Here is a 17,288-nt window from a genome sequence, read left to right on the forward strand (position 1 = left end):
TCATGAGTCAGTGCTAATAAAATTGCCAGAAGATGATGTAAAGTGTGTTCATGTTCTGATTGTTTGGAGATTGATTTAGTCAAAGGCTTTCTCTGCTTGGTTTTACTAAAATGCCAACGTTATTTCTGTGTGTTCTCTTTTATGCCAACGCTATTTGTTTTTTTCCCATTATGCCAACACTATTTCTTTGTTTTTTTCCTTTACGCAAACACTATTTCTCTGATTTCTCCTTCTATACGCAAACACTATTTCTCTGATTTTTCCTTCTATACGCAAACACTATTTCTCTGATTTCTCCTTCTATACGCAAACACTATTTCTCTGATTTCTCCTTCTATACGCAAACACTATTTCTCTGTTCTCCTTTATGCTAACATTTTTTCTCTGTTCTCCTTTATGCCAAAACTATTTCTCTGTTCTCCTTTATGCCAACACTATATCTCTGTTCTCCTTTGTGCCAACACTTTTTCTTCATGTTCTCCTTTACGCCAACACTATATCTCTGTACTCTCCTTGATCACAGACTGGAAGGTGGCAAGGACCTGTCGGAGGGTAAGGTCACCCTGCCCGTGTACCTGAATGCCACGCGCAGCCAGCTGCTGTTGACCCTGGACTTTGTGCCGGCCGAGGGAACCAGCCAGGACCACAGCTTCTATGAGAGAGGTGTGGCCCTCATCTCATCAGATCTCAGCTAAACTGGAGAGATGACGTGAACCGTGATGCCAACAGCATCCCCAGCAAATGAGAGTCTCGCTTTGATAACTTGAGACCTTACACATTGATGTTGATCGATGTCTTTTCATTTTCTTTTTCTGTCGCTTCTCGTTGTGTTACTGTGTGAAGATTGTATCAGCTTACAAGTTAATTGTCTTTAATGTTATGCAACCGATACGTCACGATCATTTGTCAGCTGCACCTCTAGAACAAATTCATCATGTGCCGTTGCCTGTCAGTGGATGGCAATTTAATTTTTCAAACAATACTGCGTGAGTATAATTATCATGGCGAGTTGACCAAATGCAGAGGGATTCTACAGGTGTGGGTTACCGTTGAGGAACTTCCCTGCAGCTTCTTGCCACTGGTGTGGTAATTACTTTTATTGATTTATATGCTGCAGAGTCAGAACTCATTAGCTGCACGGCTATTATTGTGTTGCACTGTGTGGGAGGTGAGATACTGTCTGTAGTCTTTGAGATATATCCATCATAATGTTAAACAATGACTTTTTTGTAAGTACTTGTTTTGTCAGTTGCACTTTCTGGATATTAGATACCTGTATTCAGTGTTCAACTGCTCGTGAAATTAGAGCTTCTTGATTACAAGTGATTAGACCTTTTAAATGAAAAACCTATCTCTCTGTTTAAGGTTTTGCTTGGAGTGAGTACCATATAGTTACCATTTTTAACACTCCAGTGTACACTCCCTCAGAAATGCATTGCACTGATGAAATTAATGAAAATATTTTCTCATCCTCAAATTATTATGCTGTTTCTTAAGGTTAAACATTTCAAATGAAAATGAAAAATAATATATATTTTTTGTCCATTACAGAAGTTTTAATTCTTGCATTTCCTTTTAGAAAATTGATATTGGTTGTATAATATGACCTACTTTTTTTCATTACCGAAATGCCAGCTGTTTTAACCCTTAAAACCCTATACCGCTGGTCAACTTTATCGTTTAACTCCCAGTGCTAGAAACAGGGGTGTAGCCTAACTCCAGATGACTGTCGTGAGCAGAAAGTATTGATAATGTCCTAAAAGCAGTTCTACACCAAAAGTTTGAAATTTTTGGTAGTTTTTTTTTTTAATGAGTGACCTTTCACTGCTAGGCGCATCAGTCTGCAATATTTTTGACATTTTTAAATCCTGAATCAGACCCAGATTATGATTCGAAGTCGAATATATCAATAGATTTGACGGCTGAAGACGATTGCAATGTCTCATATAATATTGATAATGATTTTTAGTGGAAGTGGTAGGGGATCACCATCTGAGCTATCAGAGGCTAGATCTACGGCTGGGTCTAATGATGCTTTGACTCTAGTGAAGTCAGGGATCACACACAAGACTTTACTCATATAGTTGGTCCTAAAAACCAGTGTTTTAACTTTTCCCCCTTTTGTCCAGAATGTGCATTCACATATTATACGCAACATATTCAAATTTCAGTAAAATCTGACAACAATTAAAGACACAGTAAGCCAACCAATAAAACAACCTTATTTTTTTCTATTGCCTCCATTTTAATTCAGGATTCTAAGGAGGTAGGAAAAAAAAAGCTCAGGGTTTTAAGGGTTAATGGGGTTTTTTTTTCTTAGAGTACTGAACCATCATTAGATTGATGTTCATCCAGTATGCTTATTTTCCTTAACTGGTCTTCTTTATATTGTATAAATGTAATCTGCCTTGGGTTTTTTTTTAATTCTTTCCTTGGGCTTATGATGGATATGCTGGTACCTTTTTTTTTCAAATCATAAAGTTCTTTCTTTGACTCTTTGTCATTCCCATTTTTCAGAAAGACTATGCTAAATGTCAAACGGAGAAGTGGAAGGTTGTTCCACCCGTGCAGCCACAGATGGCTATTTATAGAGTTCTTTTATAGATCTCGAAACATTTCATTTGTTTGTACCCAAAGGTTTCTGCTCTCATTTCTTTGTTCGTTTGTTACCTTCTACAGAAAGGCTACTTGTTTCTTCTCACTGTTTGGTGTGCGGTGTTTCCTTGTGTACCCTTGTAGTACTCAATAAACTTTTCTTCCTGGACTACAATTGTTTGTCAGTGTTTTACTCCTCCAAAAATTGAGTGGTCGGCAAGTGCTCTGATGTGGTTTGCTCCTTCTTTTCTGTCAAACATCCATCGTACATAACTCTTTTCCTTTTTTGTGTTTGTTACACTGTTGTGACACTTCTAATCTTTGGCACTTTATATGACCTAGAGCTAATTGTGTTGCAAGTGCCATCAAACTCTTACTAAAACAGAGTGGTTGGAAAGTGCCACTGGTCTTACTTCTTTTCTCTTTCTCTGCTGTTTGTCTGTCTATACAGTGGAACTCGGATTCAACGGGGTCGTTGGGCCTGACCTAAAATTTCGTTGAATCAGAGTGTTCGTTATAGCAAACGCGAGGTTTTGTGTAGATAATGACAGGCACTGAGCAAGTAATGTATAAAGAGAAGTAACAAGTGGTGCCTGAAATGCCTGCATATTATGAGCTGTGTAAAAAAAAAAGACCCATTCGTTCAAATACACAAGCCTGTGTCATCTCAATTGTTTACCAAGAAAAAGTTGTGTTGCTGTGTTGAGCCGAGCATACGGCAACTTTTGATTCCATAGACCAGCGCACAATTCTTTACGTAGATCTACGTCAAGACTAGCTTATTATTGTAATAATGATCAGTTGCCGGGGGGAAAAAGACTGACGCATTTGTATATGCGACATTCAAAGACCGGACCACTAGTGCCCCCCCCCCCCTCCCCTCCCCTCCCCGACACGCACACACAGCCACACGTGTGCAGGCCGCCCATCCGACCCCGACACACGCCAGAGTAGACACGTAGGTGTGCCAGCAACACATGTGTTGGTATTTAAAAAGGCCGCTGATTGGTCGCATGCAATCGACTAAGTGAATAATGGTTCACGATGCAGGTGCAATGGATGGTTTCTGGGAATATATAAAGTTTGTTCTGGGAGAAAAATTAGCGAAGCCACGTCTGCGGGGGCTGATCACCCTGGAAGCGACCTCGTTGAATCCGAGCTCGCTGGTTTAAGTGCTCGTTGTACCCGGGTTACTTTTATTGATTTTAGAGGACAAAAACGGGGAATCTATCTCATTTCGTTGAATCTGAGTTCTCGTTGAATCCGAGCTCGTTAAATCCGAGTTCAACTGTACTGATTTTTCCCTAAACTTAATAGTAGTTATTGTGTGTATATGCTTAATTTTACACATTACAAAAGACACTGCATCATCTCGCCTTTTCTCATTTAGGAAGTAGGCTGCTTTGATGCCGTCTGCCACCTAGAGCCTGCACGAGTCATGTGGGGCACATCCCTGCAGAAAGCTCTAGACACTTTATGAATCGTTTCAATATTTAGAAGAAAAAATAATGTAGGGGTCATGCCCCCATCGACACAATTTAGATCAAATAGAAGGCGGGTTTGATCGTGCCTGTCGGGGACAACCTGGGATGAGAGGGTACAGCGTTCCTGCAGAAAGACAAGAAACTTGCTAAATATTCTCCTTGCATGGAAATTGAACTCATACTTCTGTTGTGGGTGGTTGGCAGGAGCTCTGGTGTGGTTTGCTTCTTCTTTCCTATCAAACATCTATCGTCCTTATCTCTCCTCCTTTTTTATGTGTGTTACTCTCTTGTAACACCTTTAATCTTCTGGCGAACCCCCCCGGGGCAGTGCCGCTGACTGTAGTGTCTTTAGGCCATTCCCAAAGGGGGGACATTTCTCGTTCAAGCATAGTAAAATTGTAAATGGGCTGACTCATGTCACGATCATAACTGTGCCTGATCTACAACAGGGAACTGCTGCTTTTTCTTTCCTGATCCTTACTATTGTCATTTTCCTCTACTTCTTTTGTATGTTTGTCACTCTCTTGTGACCTGCTATTTCCGGGGTGCCTTGATAGTCGAAGCAGACCTTGTGCTGTTCAAGCTAGAGAGGTGAGCATTCTAAGTCTGATTCCCTGTAAAGACTTCTCTGTTGACACCCACCCCTTGGCGCTCATATGACCTTATGCAGTTGCGAGCGTCGTAAAACCCTCTACTATAATGAATAATAATAAATCTTCTGGCGCTCATACGACCTTATGCAGTTGCGAGCGCCGTAAAACCTCTACTAAAACAAACAAAGACTTCTGTTCTGTGTTGGACGTTGAAGTGCTCAACTACTACACGCCGGACGCTGGTATGATTCGTTGTAACCGCCGGAGGGGAATTGAACTCAGGTCTTTGTGTGCTATGACAAGAGCCTGACTGTCACTTCACAAGCTGACTGTGACAACACGAATGTCAATTGTCATGAGACCAGAGAATTGCTGGGGGTGTTCTCGTGGCCTAGAGGCTAAGGTGTTCGCCTCGCATTCAAAGGTTCGAATCCCGGTAGCGACGGAAACATTTTATTCTCTAAAATTGTCTCCTCTCACCTCCTTTCCTACGAGTAGCTTTGCTCTCTAGCAATGTTCTGTCGTCTGCTTTCGCCTCCACTTTCTGCCCTCTCCCCCTGACCTCCTTTGCTCCCTCCTCTGGGCTCTTGACTCTTTCTGCAACCTTTCTACTGCTACTCCTTGGCTCCTTCTTACTGCTGTCTTTCAGCCACACCCCTGATCTTCTAGCAGGAAAGATCTACACCTAGCGCACGTTAAAGATCCCTTGGTGGTCTAAAATCGATAAGAGTAGGCTTCAGCCGCCACCCGGGCAAAATTTAAAATTTCTTATCAACTTTAATGTTTAATGTGTCCCGCGTGGGTGGTTGGCGGGTGCTCTGGTGTGGTTTGCTCCTACTTTCCTATAGAAGAAAAAATATCGTCTCTATCTCCCCTCCTTCTTTTTTGTGTTTGTTACTCTCTTGTAGCACCTCTAATCTTCGGCACTTATATGACCTTATTGTGTTTCAAATACCGTAAAACACTTTCTAAAACTAAAGTAATGTGTCCCGTGCGCTCATATGTATGACCTTATGCAGTTGCAAGCGCCGTAAAACACGAACCAAAAAAAAACAACAAAAAAAAAGAGAATTGCTTCCTGTTACAAGTAGCAGATTTCAGGGCAGGAAAGTTACTTGAAAAAATTGAACATATAAAAAATGAAGTCCTTTTGTGACACGGTAACAGGAATTTCATGTTGTAGTCGCACAGTATGCTTTAACGATAAACTGACTCTGAATACCGTGGGTTTATTTCCTCTTTAAAAGCTGTAGGTCTTTAAGTTTAAGATACTGAACTTCTGAGTTTATCTTCCATCTTCAATATATTATGACTGTGCCAAGTAGATGGTAAGCCTTGAAAATTCTCCAGACAAATCAATATGTTCGCTGTATGGCTGGTTGTGCGTTGTATGGCTGGTCGGTTGTCTAAGGCCGGTCGAAAATAAACACGAAGTGAGGCTACGTGCTAGACATGTCAGACGTGTTTTACAACACTGTCTGACGTGTCGCGCAGCTCAGCTGACAACAGACAGACCACACAGGGACGCTGCTCAAGCACACGATAACGTGTACGTTCATTTACACGGTGCGAGCTAGGCGAGCTACAGGAGTGTTCTGTATGGCTGGTTTGTGATTGCTCTGGTGCGATTTGCCCCTTCTTTCCTATCAAAATATTCATCGCCCTTATCTCTCCTCCCCTTTTTAGGGTTTGTTACTCTCTTGTAACACCTCTAGTCTTCGAGGTCGCGTTTGGTAGCCTAGTGGTTAGGCTACCCGACTCGTAATCGTGAGATTGCGGGTTCGAGGGTTCGAGCCTCAGCTCGGTCCGACGTTGTGTCCTTGGGATAGCCACTTCACACGAATTTCCCATTTGGCTCAGTTCTTTCAGAGATGGAATGTTAAACTCGGAGGTCATCATCATTGCCTTTCTTACCCTGCACCAGAGTATAAGCCACGGAAAAACACTTTCCACCTTTCTCTATCCTGGGCTAGCCTCTTGGTGTTATTCCATGTCTTCCCACTTTTCTGTGTACATCGATTTCTCTGATTCTTCTCCAGGTAAACTCGGAGGTCCCTTCTTTTAAATAACCTTATGATAGTGTTGACATGGGCGTTAAACCTATGTAATTTCATTTCTAATCTTCTGCACTTTTATAACCTAATTGTTTTGCAAGTGCAGTAAAACTCTTAGCTGTATGGCTAGTTGTGTGAGATTTGCTGTGTTCCGGCGCTTGCCTCTTTACTACACAAGAATCAAAATCAGACACAATGCATATTTATTCCTTCAAGCTCAGGGACAAAAATGCAGGTATTTTACCAAATTACATTTATTTTGTAAGGTTCACAAACATTGTTGAGTTCAAGTGAAATAAAATGGTCATGATAAAGCCGGGTATGGATAAAGTAGTTCATTTGACATGGGTAATAAAATATAATATAGGGATAAAGACGTGTCTCTACGCGACTGTACAAATTGTACAGGGAAGGGAAAAAACCAAAAAAAACAAAAAAACCCAACAAAAGCAATAACACTAACAGTAACATACACGTAGTACAGACCCCGGAGCGTATCACCGTGAGAAGTGAGATAAAAGTGATGAAGTACAAGTCCCTTAGCCAAGTCCTGGCCTCATCCTTTAAGACGGTTTTGAAAGCTGAGTTTCTGTCTCGGAAAGACTTTAGTGTTTTTGGACAGAGTCAAAGAATAATATACGCACATATTACAATTCAGGTTTAGGCTCCTTTCGGTCTATCAACGTCGTCCAAGAGGCCGCCTCTGATACCCCAGGCAGTCTGGATCGCACAAATACATAGAACAAGTAGTTTAGTCCATTACTCTGCCATGCCATGTACACACAACGAGTTTGATGACCGTCTTTTGGGCTGCTTTAGGTAGGACTTCTTATGTAACACATTGCCTGTTGAATGAGCGTATTGCTAAAAGTTTTAGGTACTATAACATAAAGGCATAATAAGGCGTACAGTTCATATCTAAATACATGAAATACAAACAGTGTCCCTCGATTTCTTGGCTACTGGCTGACACTTTTTAATGCAGTTTCGTTTTCTTATAGTAATATTATACAGTGCAGCATCTCTATAACGACATCGTCGGGGACCAGAAAAAAAGTCGTTATAGAGAGTTGTCGTTATAGAGAAGTAACCAAAAATTGTACTAATTATATATAAGGAAAAAATAGGGACCTGGGCACTATGTCGCTATACAGAGGATGTCGTTATATCGAAAATCATTAGAGAGGCTGCACTGTAGTATAGATCTAGTTCCTTTAAATGTCATCTTCGAACTTCAACATGTACTTTCCGTCTCAAAGGACTGAGGACAACCCCATCCCCAAAAAAGAAAGATGTGGTTAAATTTAGTTGTCACACAAGACACACGTACACACACACAAAAACTGATACATGATTGTATTGCAATGGTCAATACAGCAGAAACACCCGCACGATGTACACAGTACTTTCGAGGACATGTTACAGAGCTTTAAGATTGAGAGAAATCGATTAAGAATCAGTTATTCTCTTCTATTGTTCTTCAGTAGATGACGAATTCGATCAGACATGGAGAAGTTCTAGATTCGAATCTGAATAGGGCTTGGATTATAAATCAGCAGCAATAACAACCCTGTCTTTGTGGGTATAGGGAGACTAGTCTTTTCCAAGAAGACAAAATACGTGTATTTCGTTTCACCCTGATGCCCGACGGAGAGATAAGATCCCATTTTTCTGAAGACGCCCTGTTGTACCCAATATTCACCCCCACCCCCAACCACACACACACTCCTTTGCACCCCACCTTCCACCAAATAAAAGAACAAACGAATCAAGACAAAACATAAATCAATTTCTTTCTGTTTGACCTCGATCGAAGGGGACGCAAATCTCACTCATTACTTACGTGAAACTTATATAAAGAAAGTATCTCTTTACGTTTAGATACAAAAGTGGCTGAATGTCTCTGATCAGTAGACAACTCGCATTTTATAATTTGACTTTGACCCCCCCAAAAAAAACCAAAAAAAACCAAAAACAACAACAACCCAACAACACCAAAACAAAACAACCCCCCTAAAAAAACACATCAACAACACACAAAAAAACAACAACAAAAAAACAAACAAAAAAACCCAAACAAGACAAAACAACCCCCCCCCCCAAAAAAAAAAAAAAAAAAAAAAAAAAAAAAACAAAAAAAAAAAAAAAAAAAAAAAAAAAACCCCCCCCCCCCCCCCCCCAAGCAATGTCAAGAAGCAAATTGGCCCAGTGATATGTACAGAACGACAAAGTTTGTATGCAAAAACAAGAACTGCCTTAGGAGTAACATAATAATTGATGACTTTACAGAAAACAACTTTTGTTAGTTTGTTTGAGTAAAGAGAAGCACGTCGAAACAATGAGGGTAATTTAGAGCTGGGAAAAAAGTAAGAAGGACAGACAGAAACAACAGAGGGAAAGTAAAGAAGTAGGGCCTACCAGTGGCGCCCTCCAACCAACCACCCGCACAAATAATAACTGAGACAATGACAACGGCAATGGGAACTACAGAACAAGAACTTGCAATGAAGTCGGGGTCGTCATAGTCAACGAAAACTATAGCCCACCAGACAACCACGGGCCATGGAATATGAAATACCTCCTGGAAAAAGTAACAAAACACAACACCCCCCCACCCCAAAACAAAAACAAATCAAAATCAAAAACAGAAAAACCAACCAACAGCAACAAAAAAGAAAGAACTAAGCACTTAATTGGGCATCTCTGAAGAACGTTTTTAGACAGAGATAAGCCTTCTTAACGTGGATCGTTCACCGAGATTAGAAATATCTCATTTACAGGTATATATATGGGAACCATATTTCATGCAGCTTCTGCTTAGGTATTTTTTTAAAGGCAAAGCATAGTTCAGGGACTAGACACGTGATAAAGTGTATGAGTACCATTTTAATAATTCAAGACTCAAGACGCAAAAAATGAGGTACATATAAGATTAGATCCACCTGCATAATGGTTCTTCACTTTTAAAAAATGAAACATTATAATAATTAGATTACGCGAAACAGGTAAACAAATAAACAAACAAACAAAGCAAAACATTTTCCCTTTTCGTCATGCAATCAGGAATGAAAATGTACAGTTCTATATAATCCTAATTCAGATCAGACCTCTTAGCACTGCATCACGCTATATCCAGGTAAACGTAACTCTCTTTTCTTCTTCAGCTAGGTTTGGAATTGACACATGATAGCTTGTTATAATGCATTTGTGTCGCATATGACATTCCTCCCCTTTCAGACTGAGACAGTTGAATACAAAAGTTTAAGTGTTTTTTTTTCATTTCCCGTTGAACATTACCTGGGGGGGGGGGGGGGGGGGCTTACAGTAATAATCATTTTGATCCCCCCCCCCCCCCCCCCCCCCGCTTACGTAAATGTAGAACTTTCAAGCTAAATTAAAAAAAATATGTGTATGCTGTGGCTACCAATGGCAATGAACACTTTAGGATTCTTTGTGATATTATGAAATGGGTGACCTTATTTAGGCCACATATGGCCTAAATAAGCTAAACCCCCCTCCCTTACCTTATTTAGGCCTCACCTGTGGCCTAAATAAGCTAAACCCCCCTCCCTTACCTTATTTAGGCCTCACCTGTGGCCTAAATAAGCTAAACCCCCCTCCCTTACCTTATTTAGGCCACACCTTTATACAAAGTCACAGAAATATTCCTTTTGTGCTTATTGAGGTACAGTGCAGGGTGATTTTACCTGCAAGGATAATTGGACAAAATGGGCAACATCTTTATTGCTAATGGTCATATTTAGACAAATCCTATATCATTGTCTTTTTTTTTCTTAACTGCTCATGGTTATTAAAGAGTAAGCCAACTAGGTAGTAATTTCGGATTCCTAATACTAATATTATGGGCATTCTTAAAATTTTTAAACTTGTTTTTACCGCTTTTCTCAACGTAAAACGGATTCCGTAAAAAAACAAAACAACAATAACCTTATCTTTCTTTTTCAAAGTATTGTGCATATATATGTGTGAAACTATATATTCTATGCTTTCATGTACATGAAAAAAGCTAATAAAGGCAAGCAAAATGTTCTTCAGATACATAGATCTAGTAGTAGGCCCACTGGAATCTTTTTATAAACCGGGAAAGATGACCAGAAAATAACAAAATTATTTTATGATCTTCACTTGCACTTGCAATTTTTTGGACAAATTATAGTCTACCTCATTGTCTTTTTTCCCCCGCAATTTTCTTCACTATTCATGACAACTGGCATGTATTGTTTTCAGTTATTATTAAAAAAGTGGATAGGCGGACTACGGGGTCTATCTAGCCAAAAGGATAGGTGGACCCCGGGGTCTACCTAACAAAATGCTAGGTTTTAGGATGTGAACCCCGGAGTCAGCGTAGTGAAATAAGTAGTAGATCTAGGTTTAACTAAGGATCGGTGGACCCCGGGGTCAACATAGTGAAATAAGTAGATCTCAGTTTATTTTATAGTAGGACTGGTGGAGCCCTTGGTCAACGTAGCGAAATTACAAGTAGATATAGGTTTAATTAAGGATTGGTGGACCCCGGGGTCAACGTAGTGAAATCAGTAGATCTAGGTTTAATTAAGGATTGGTGGACCCTGGGGTCAATGTAGTGAAATAAGTACATGTAGATCTAGGTTTAATTTTAAGGATTGGTGGACCCTGGAGTCAACGTATTGAAATAAGTAGGTTTAAGGTGGACCCCAGGGTCTACCTAACGAAATACTAGTTAGGTTTTTAGAATAGGTGGAACCTGCGGTCACCGTAGTAAAATAAGTAGGTTTAATCAAGGTGTCCCGGGGGTCCACCAATCCTTAATTAAACCTTCTTATTCCTCTACGGTTATGGTGACTTTGGGGTCCACCAATCCTTTTAAAATTAACCTTACTTATTTCACTACGCTGACCCCGGGGTCCACCAATCTTTAAAGAAACCTACTTGTTTCACTACGGTGACCCCGGGGTTCACCTGTCCTAAAACCTAGTATTTCGCTAGGTAGACCACCTTAAACCTGCTTATTTATCACTACGTTGACCCCGGGGTCCACCAATCCTTACTTAAACCAAACCTTATTTCACTATGGTGACTCCGGGTTTCACATCCTAAAACCTAGTATTTCGCTCTGCAGACCCCAGAGTCCACCTATCCTCTACAGGACTAAACTATTATCAATTTGCAATTTTCATTGATTAACATATTTTTTCTAAAATATTGAATCAGAGACTCGCTGTCTAAAAAGTCCACTGCTAATGCTATTCTTTTCAAAGAAAATGGCACAATTTGATTTTATGACATGTTGAAAAAAAGAGTTTTAAAAATATCCCGAAATCAACATAAAATGATTATATAGATCTCTCTCTCTCTCTCTCTCTCTCTCTCTCTCTCTCTCTATATATATATATATATATATATATATATATGTATATATATATATATATATATGTGTGTGTGTGTGTGTGCTTGTGTGTGTGTATTTTATTATGCATACTAAAAGACTGAGCAGAGGCTTACAATGTAGATCTAAATTCTGTGCTCTACAAGTAGAGAACATATTAAGTTTGCGCAAAACAGATTTTAGAAAAAAAAGTTGGATCTAATTATTCTAATACAAGTAAAAGTGATTGTTATGCTGAGATTTGTTATTATTGACTCTAGAAATACAGTTACTTGCTGAATCTAAAAGTAACTAGAACTGTGCAATTCGTTTTATTTCAATCCCAAAGCCCAAAGGCATAGCAATAATAAGTTAGATCTAGATCTAGCAGTTGTAGGCTCTCTGGCTGCTTCTAGCATAGGCCTGTTACTACTGATTCTAGACAGGGAATCTAGATCTTGCTATCGCCTGCACTATTAAAGTCAAATATATGGTAAAATAAAAACAAAACTGAATTTTTTTCAGTCAGTACATCCCAATTGCCATAGCCGCACGTATTAATAGTTGAATAATGCGATACCGCAGCAACACGTTATCACAGTGTGCAGGGGAGAGCGAGTTGCCCGGTCGATTCGGTGGTTCAGCTTTTGTAGATATATGCATTTTTTACGGAAAGCCCTATTACCTAACCCTATTACTAAATCTATTAGTGTTGTGAAAACTTCAACCTCTACAGCTCAGGCGTCAAAAGATGCTGGAAAATAATAATACATCCTGAAGTTTCATAATTTATTTTTATACAAAATAACACAGTACACAGTCAGTAGTTTTTATTTCATCGAGTTATAAAAATGGCCTTCATATAAAAATTGCCTTGTTTTCAGAAGCAAATTTTAATAGTTCTAGTTCTACCGAATCGATTTTCACGCGAATTCAACCATTTTGATGATCTTTCTTTTCCTTTTAAAAAGATGTAGATCTAGGCCTGTCGGATGTGGCAGTGCGAATAACACTGAGTTGTTTAGATCTAGACCCATCAAAACACGAGGCTCCGTGGCCGATCACAAAAGTCTACGGGGCTTATCGAGGCCGATTCGCCCTGAGCACGTTCACTAAACTGCCTACTAGATAGAATCTACTACCAAATATTCTCTACACGATCTTTGCTACTACTACTACTAGGCCTACTAGCCTACATGTACTACTACGAGACAGTACGAGAGAGTGTCACTCAGGCAAAGATAGTGTAACTTTGACTCAGCCACGTAGTGTACACTCTTTTTATACCCCAAATTTAACCCGGAAGTCCATTCGGAGGATTTGACCTTTTCACTTGACCAAAGTGTGCCAAAATGGTAGCCTAGCTTTTGCCCCTCCATGAAGGAAAAATCTGGCCCTCATTCAAACCATTGGGATTGAGCAAAATTTTGCGTATTGTGCTTTGTTCTTTACAATATTCATTATGGTTACGATTTATAAGTTGTACACTGAGACAAAACCGTACTAAATGAGAAAGGTGCACCATTATGAAAGTGGAACGAACTCAGTTGCCTGAAAAGGGTAGTTTGAGCATGTGTGGCCTAAATAAGCTAAACCCCCCTCCCTTACCTTATTTAGGCCACAGTCCACTGTGGCCTAAATAAGCTAAACCCCCCTCCCTTACCTTATTTAGGCCATATGTGGCCTAAATAAGCACTCCCTTATGAAATACGTTTACCTCTTTCTGAACCCTTTTCATTGTTCGTCTAGATTGCTCATGCTCACGACCACGCCCTCTTTTGCCACCGCCTGGCTGTCTCACAGGCCTAGTAGTAGTTCTATTTAATTTCCGCCAAATCTCGGAATAGGTAGGCCTGAAGTCACTATACAAGCAGAAACAAAAAGAAAGCAAAATTCATGTAATAAGGACGAAACAATTTTTAAAAATATACAATAAGAAACACGAAAACAGAAAATAGTTTCAACAAAAGTAGCATAAACAAAAACAAAACATAAAGATAAAACGAGTAAAAACATCATGTGACAACAAAAATGACGTCACTATCAAATAAACACAACGCCCCCGCCCCCGTCCCCAAGAAAAAGAAAGTAATCAAAACATATTATAAAAACATCCTGAGAGACCCGAACAACACAAATGGTCGAAACAAAAGCAATATAATCTAAAATAGATGTGAGGAGATCAGGTAGAATCTAGTAGTAGTTAGTAAAGCTTCACAAAAGTCAGGACTTGGGTTCAGCTGACGGTACTCGGCGGACTTTCCCCTCTACAAGAAAGCACCGTATTGTCTTTGTCTCCACTGTTGGCGTTGTACAGGCCAAAGGCAGACGTGAGGCAGTGGGGGCGGAACTCAAGCACCTGCTGGTATTGCACATAATTTGATGATGTCATCGGAGAAGGCATGGGCCAAGCCACAGTGGGGATAGACAGGGGCTGAAAGGCTTTCTGGACCATTGTGTTGTGGGTTCGCTGTGTTGCCTCTTTGTCTCTTCTCTCCCTGGCTCGGCGATTCTGGAACCAGATTTTGACCTGCCAAAGATGAGTCAAAACATAATAAGTCAGTATATGAGGAGAAAGTTGACGAAGTTCAAACACCTAAATCTATATGTTAAAAATGTGCCTTGCCATCTCCGTAGTAAAGTACATGTATGCGAACGGGAATAACAGAAAGCTTTACTTATTCATTGAGTTTGGGAATTAAACCGCGATAAAGACACATTCAATGACATCATTTTTATGTCAGTAGATTCATGTTTAGTACTATGTTATGTAAATGACGTGTGTGTGTGTGTGTGTGTGTGTGTGTGTGTGTGTGTGTGTGTGTGTGTGTTGCGTGCGTGAATATTGTTCGTACATACATTTATGTAAAGCGCCTAGAGCTGTGTTTACATGGGAATGGGCGCTATAGAAAAGATCTTCATTATTATTATTATTAAAAACACTTGTCATAAACTACGAGGAAAAGAGTGAACAGAAATTTTGGCCCCTTCTTTGATTCTGTTTTATTATCCCGCGCGCGCGCACAGACACACACATAAGCGCGCCCCCCCCCCCCCCCCCTACACACACACACACACGTACACACGTATACATATAGGCATACACACATACTTACACCTCGATGTCTCCCCTGTCACCCCCCCCTCCCGCTCTCTCACGTGTACTGTTTTTTTTTTAAGTGAAAAGGTTAAACTGAATGCTAAAGACAAAACGTAATCTAGGCCCAGACCAATCTTTTTTGGTTGAATGCGTCGAAGTGAGTTTAACAATATCAACAACAAGAACACTACTACTACTACTACTACTACTACTACTACTACTACTACTACTACTACTACTAATAATAATGACGACGACAACGACGACGACGACGACGACGATGATGATGATGATGATGATGATGATGCTGATGCTGTTGATGATGATGATGATGGTAATAATAATAATAATAATAATAATAATAATAACAACAATAATAATAATAATAATAATAATAACAATAATAATAATAATAATAATAACAATAATAATAACACTTGTGTTCTCCCTCACCCCTGATAGCGAAGCGCGAAAACAATTTTTTTTCATCGCCCCAGGGGCAAAACAAAAGCGTTGACTCTATTAAGATCACCCACCTGTACCTATGTAACTAGATACTGTAAGTACTTCAATATCTGCTCCTTCCACTCTCGGGAAGAGACAAAAACCCCAATAATCTTATGAAAACCAACACCTTTCAAGTACAGACTGCGAGAGACTGAGTGTTCGGTGCGAAGAGTTTAGAATTACTTGTGGGGGTTATTGCCGCAGAAATAATAACCGAGTTTACATTGATTCTTTTTTTTTCCCTTCTCACTTTGTCGCACGCACTGTGTTTGTTTGTTTTGATTTGTTTTTGTTTGCTGCAGGACTATTCGTTGTTTTTTTGGTATGTTAAACAAATGTATGTTTTGTATTTTAAAAAAGTAGATCTATGTTTTGTATTTAAAAATGATGTTCTGTATAAAAAAGATACGTCTTGTATAAAAAAAAGTATGCTTTGTATTTAAAAATGTATGTTTCTTATTGTTGTATTGTAATGAGCACGTTATGTGAGGTCTATTGGTCGAGCCGCACTGAACATTGGCTACATCGTGTGAATGCTCTCTTCATCCATGCTCTCTGTTCTGTCTGTCTCCCTGCCTGTGACTCTATCCTTTTGTCTGACGGTCTGTCTGCCTGTCTGTTGTCTGTCTGTCTGTCTGTCTGTCTGTCTGTCTGTCTGTCTGTCTGTCTGTCTGTCTGTCTGTCTGTCTGTCTGTCTGTCTGTCTGTCTGTCTGTCTGTCATGCATACAGAAAATCAACAGCTACAACAAACAAACGTAATCACATATGTTATTGAGTAAAAAACGATAATTACCGAGGAAGAACCCCCCCCCCCCCCTTCACTTCACTTCAAACTGTAAAACATGTAATCAACCACTTATTTGATTGGACTACCGTTTGTTCTTTCATCTGAGAAATATCACAAACAACAAATGAACTACTTTCCCCCTCTACAATGTCAGAATACAACAACGAGAACTAACATCGTGCCCTCCGCTTCCTTTCTGTTAATGGTAAACCTTTATTACTGTAAGTTAACTCTAGTGTTAATTTGCAGAACACTTTGTCTAAGAAAACAAACGGAAAAAAATATTATTACTAAATTTCAGCTCAAAATAAAAACTGGAAGGTAGAAGAGTCATTTAATTTTACTTCCCTGGCGGTGTAGTGGTGGTAAAAAAAGGCGACACCATCAAATGAAACTATCACTTCTGACAGGTGGGTATTTATTTCTTTGTAATCTATATTTCTGTCTGTTTGATCTGTTTGATTTACTCCAAATAGGTTTTTCAAACCTAATAATATTATGTGTGCAAACATGTGTGTGTTTGTGTGAGTGTTTGTATACATACATATATATATATATATATATATTGTTATATATATATATGTGTGTGTGTGTGTGTATGTGTGTGTGTGTGTGTGTGTGTGTGTGTGTGTGTGTGTGTGTGTATGTATGTGTGTGAGTGTGTGTGTGAGAGAGAGAGAGTGAGAGAGAGAAAAGGAGAGATAGATAGAGAGAGAGAAAGAGATATATATATACACAAAGAGAGAGAGAGGAGAGAGAGAGAGAGAGAGAGAGAGAGAGAGAGAGAGAGAGAGAGAGAGAG

At 39.6% G+C, this 17,288-nt stretch overlaps 2 protein-coding genes across 2 annotated transcripts in view; one reads left to right on the forward strand and one right to left on the reverse strand.

Moving 5' to 3' along the window:
* The window catches only part of LOC101857804 (cytoplasmic dynein 1 heavy chain 1), a 98,216-nt gene extending 95,446 nt beyond the window's left edge, over positions 1-2,770 (forward strand). The window contains exon 94 of the mRNA XM_013083341.2: positions 524-2,770. Within this exon, the coding sequence (XP_012938795.1) occupies positions 524-695 (172 nt within the window). The 3' untranslated portion in view covers positions 696-2,770. The remainder of the gene's footprint in view (positions 1-523) is intronic.
* Positions 2,771-14,327: 11,557 nt separating this feature from the next.
* The window catches only part of LOC101860658 (homeobox protein MSH-D-like), a 36,788-nt gene continuing 33,827 nt past the window's right edge, over positions 14,328-17,288 (reverse strand). The window contains exon 3 of the mRNA XM_005099799.1: positions 14,328-14,621. Within this exon, the coding sequence (XP_005099856.1) occupies positions 14,328-14,621 (294 nt within the window). The remainder of the gene's footprint in view (positions 14,622-17,288) is intronic.

The sequence above is a fragment of the Aplysia californica genome, unplaced genomic scaffold (genome assembly GCF_000002075.1).
Source record: "Aplysia californica isolate F4 #8 unplaced genomic scaffold, AplCal3.0 scaffold00225, whole genome shotgun sequence".
Lineage (NCBI taxonomy): Eukaryota > Metazoa > Mollusca > Gastropoda > Aplysiida > Aplysiidae > Aplysia > Aplysia californica.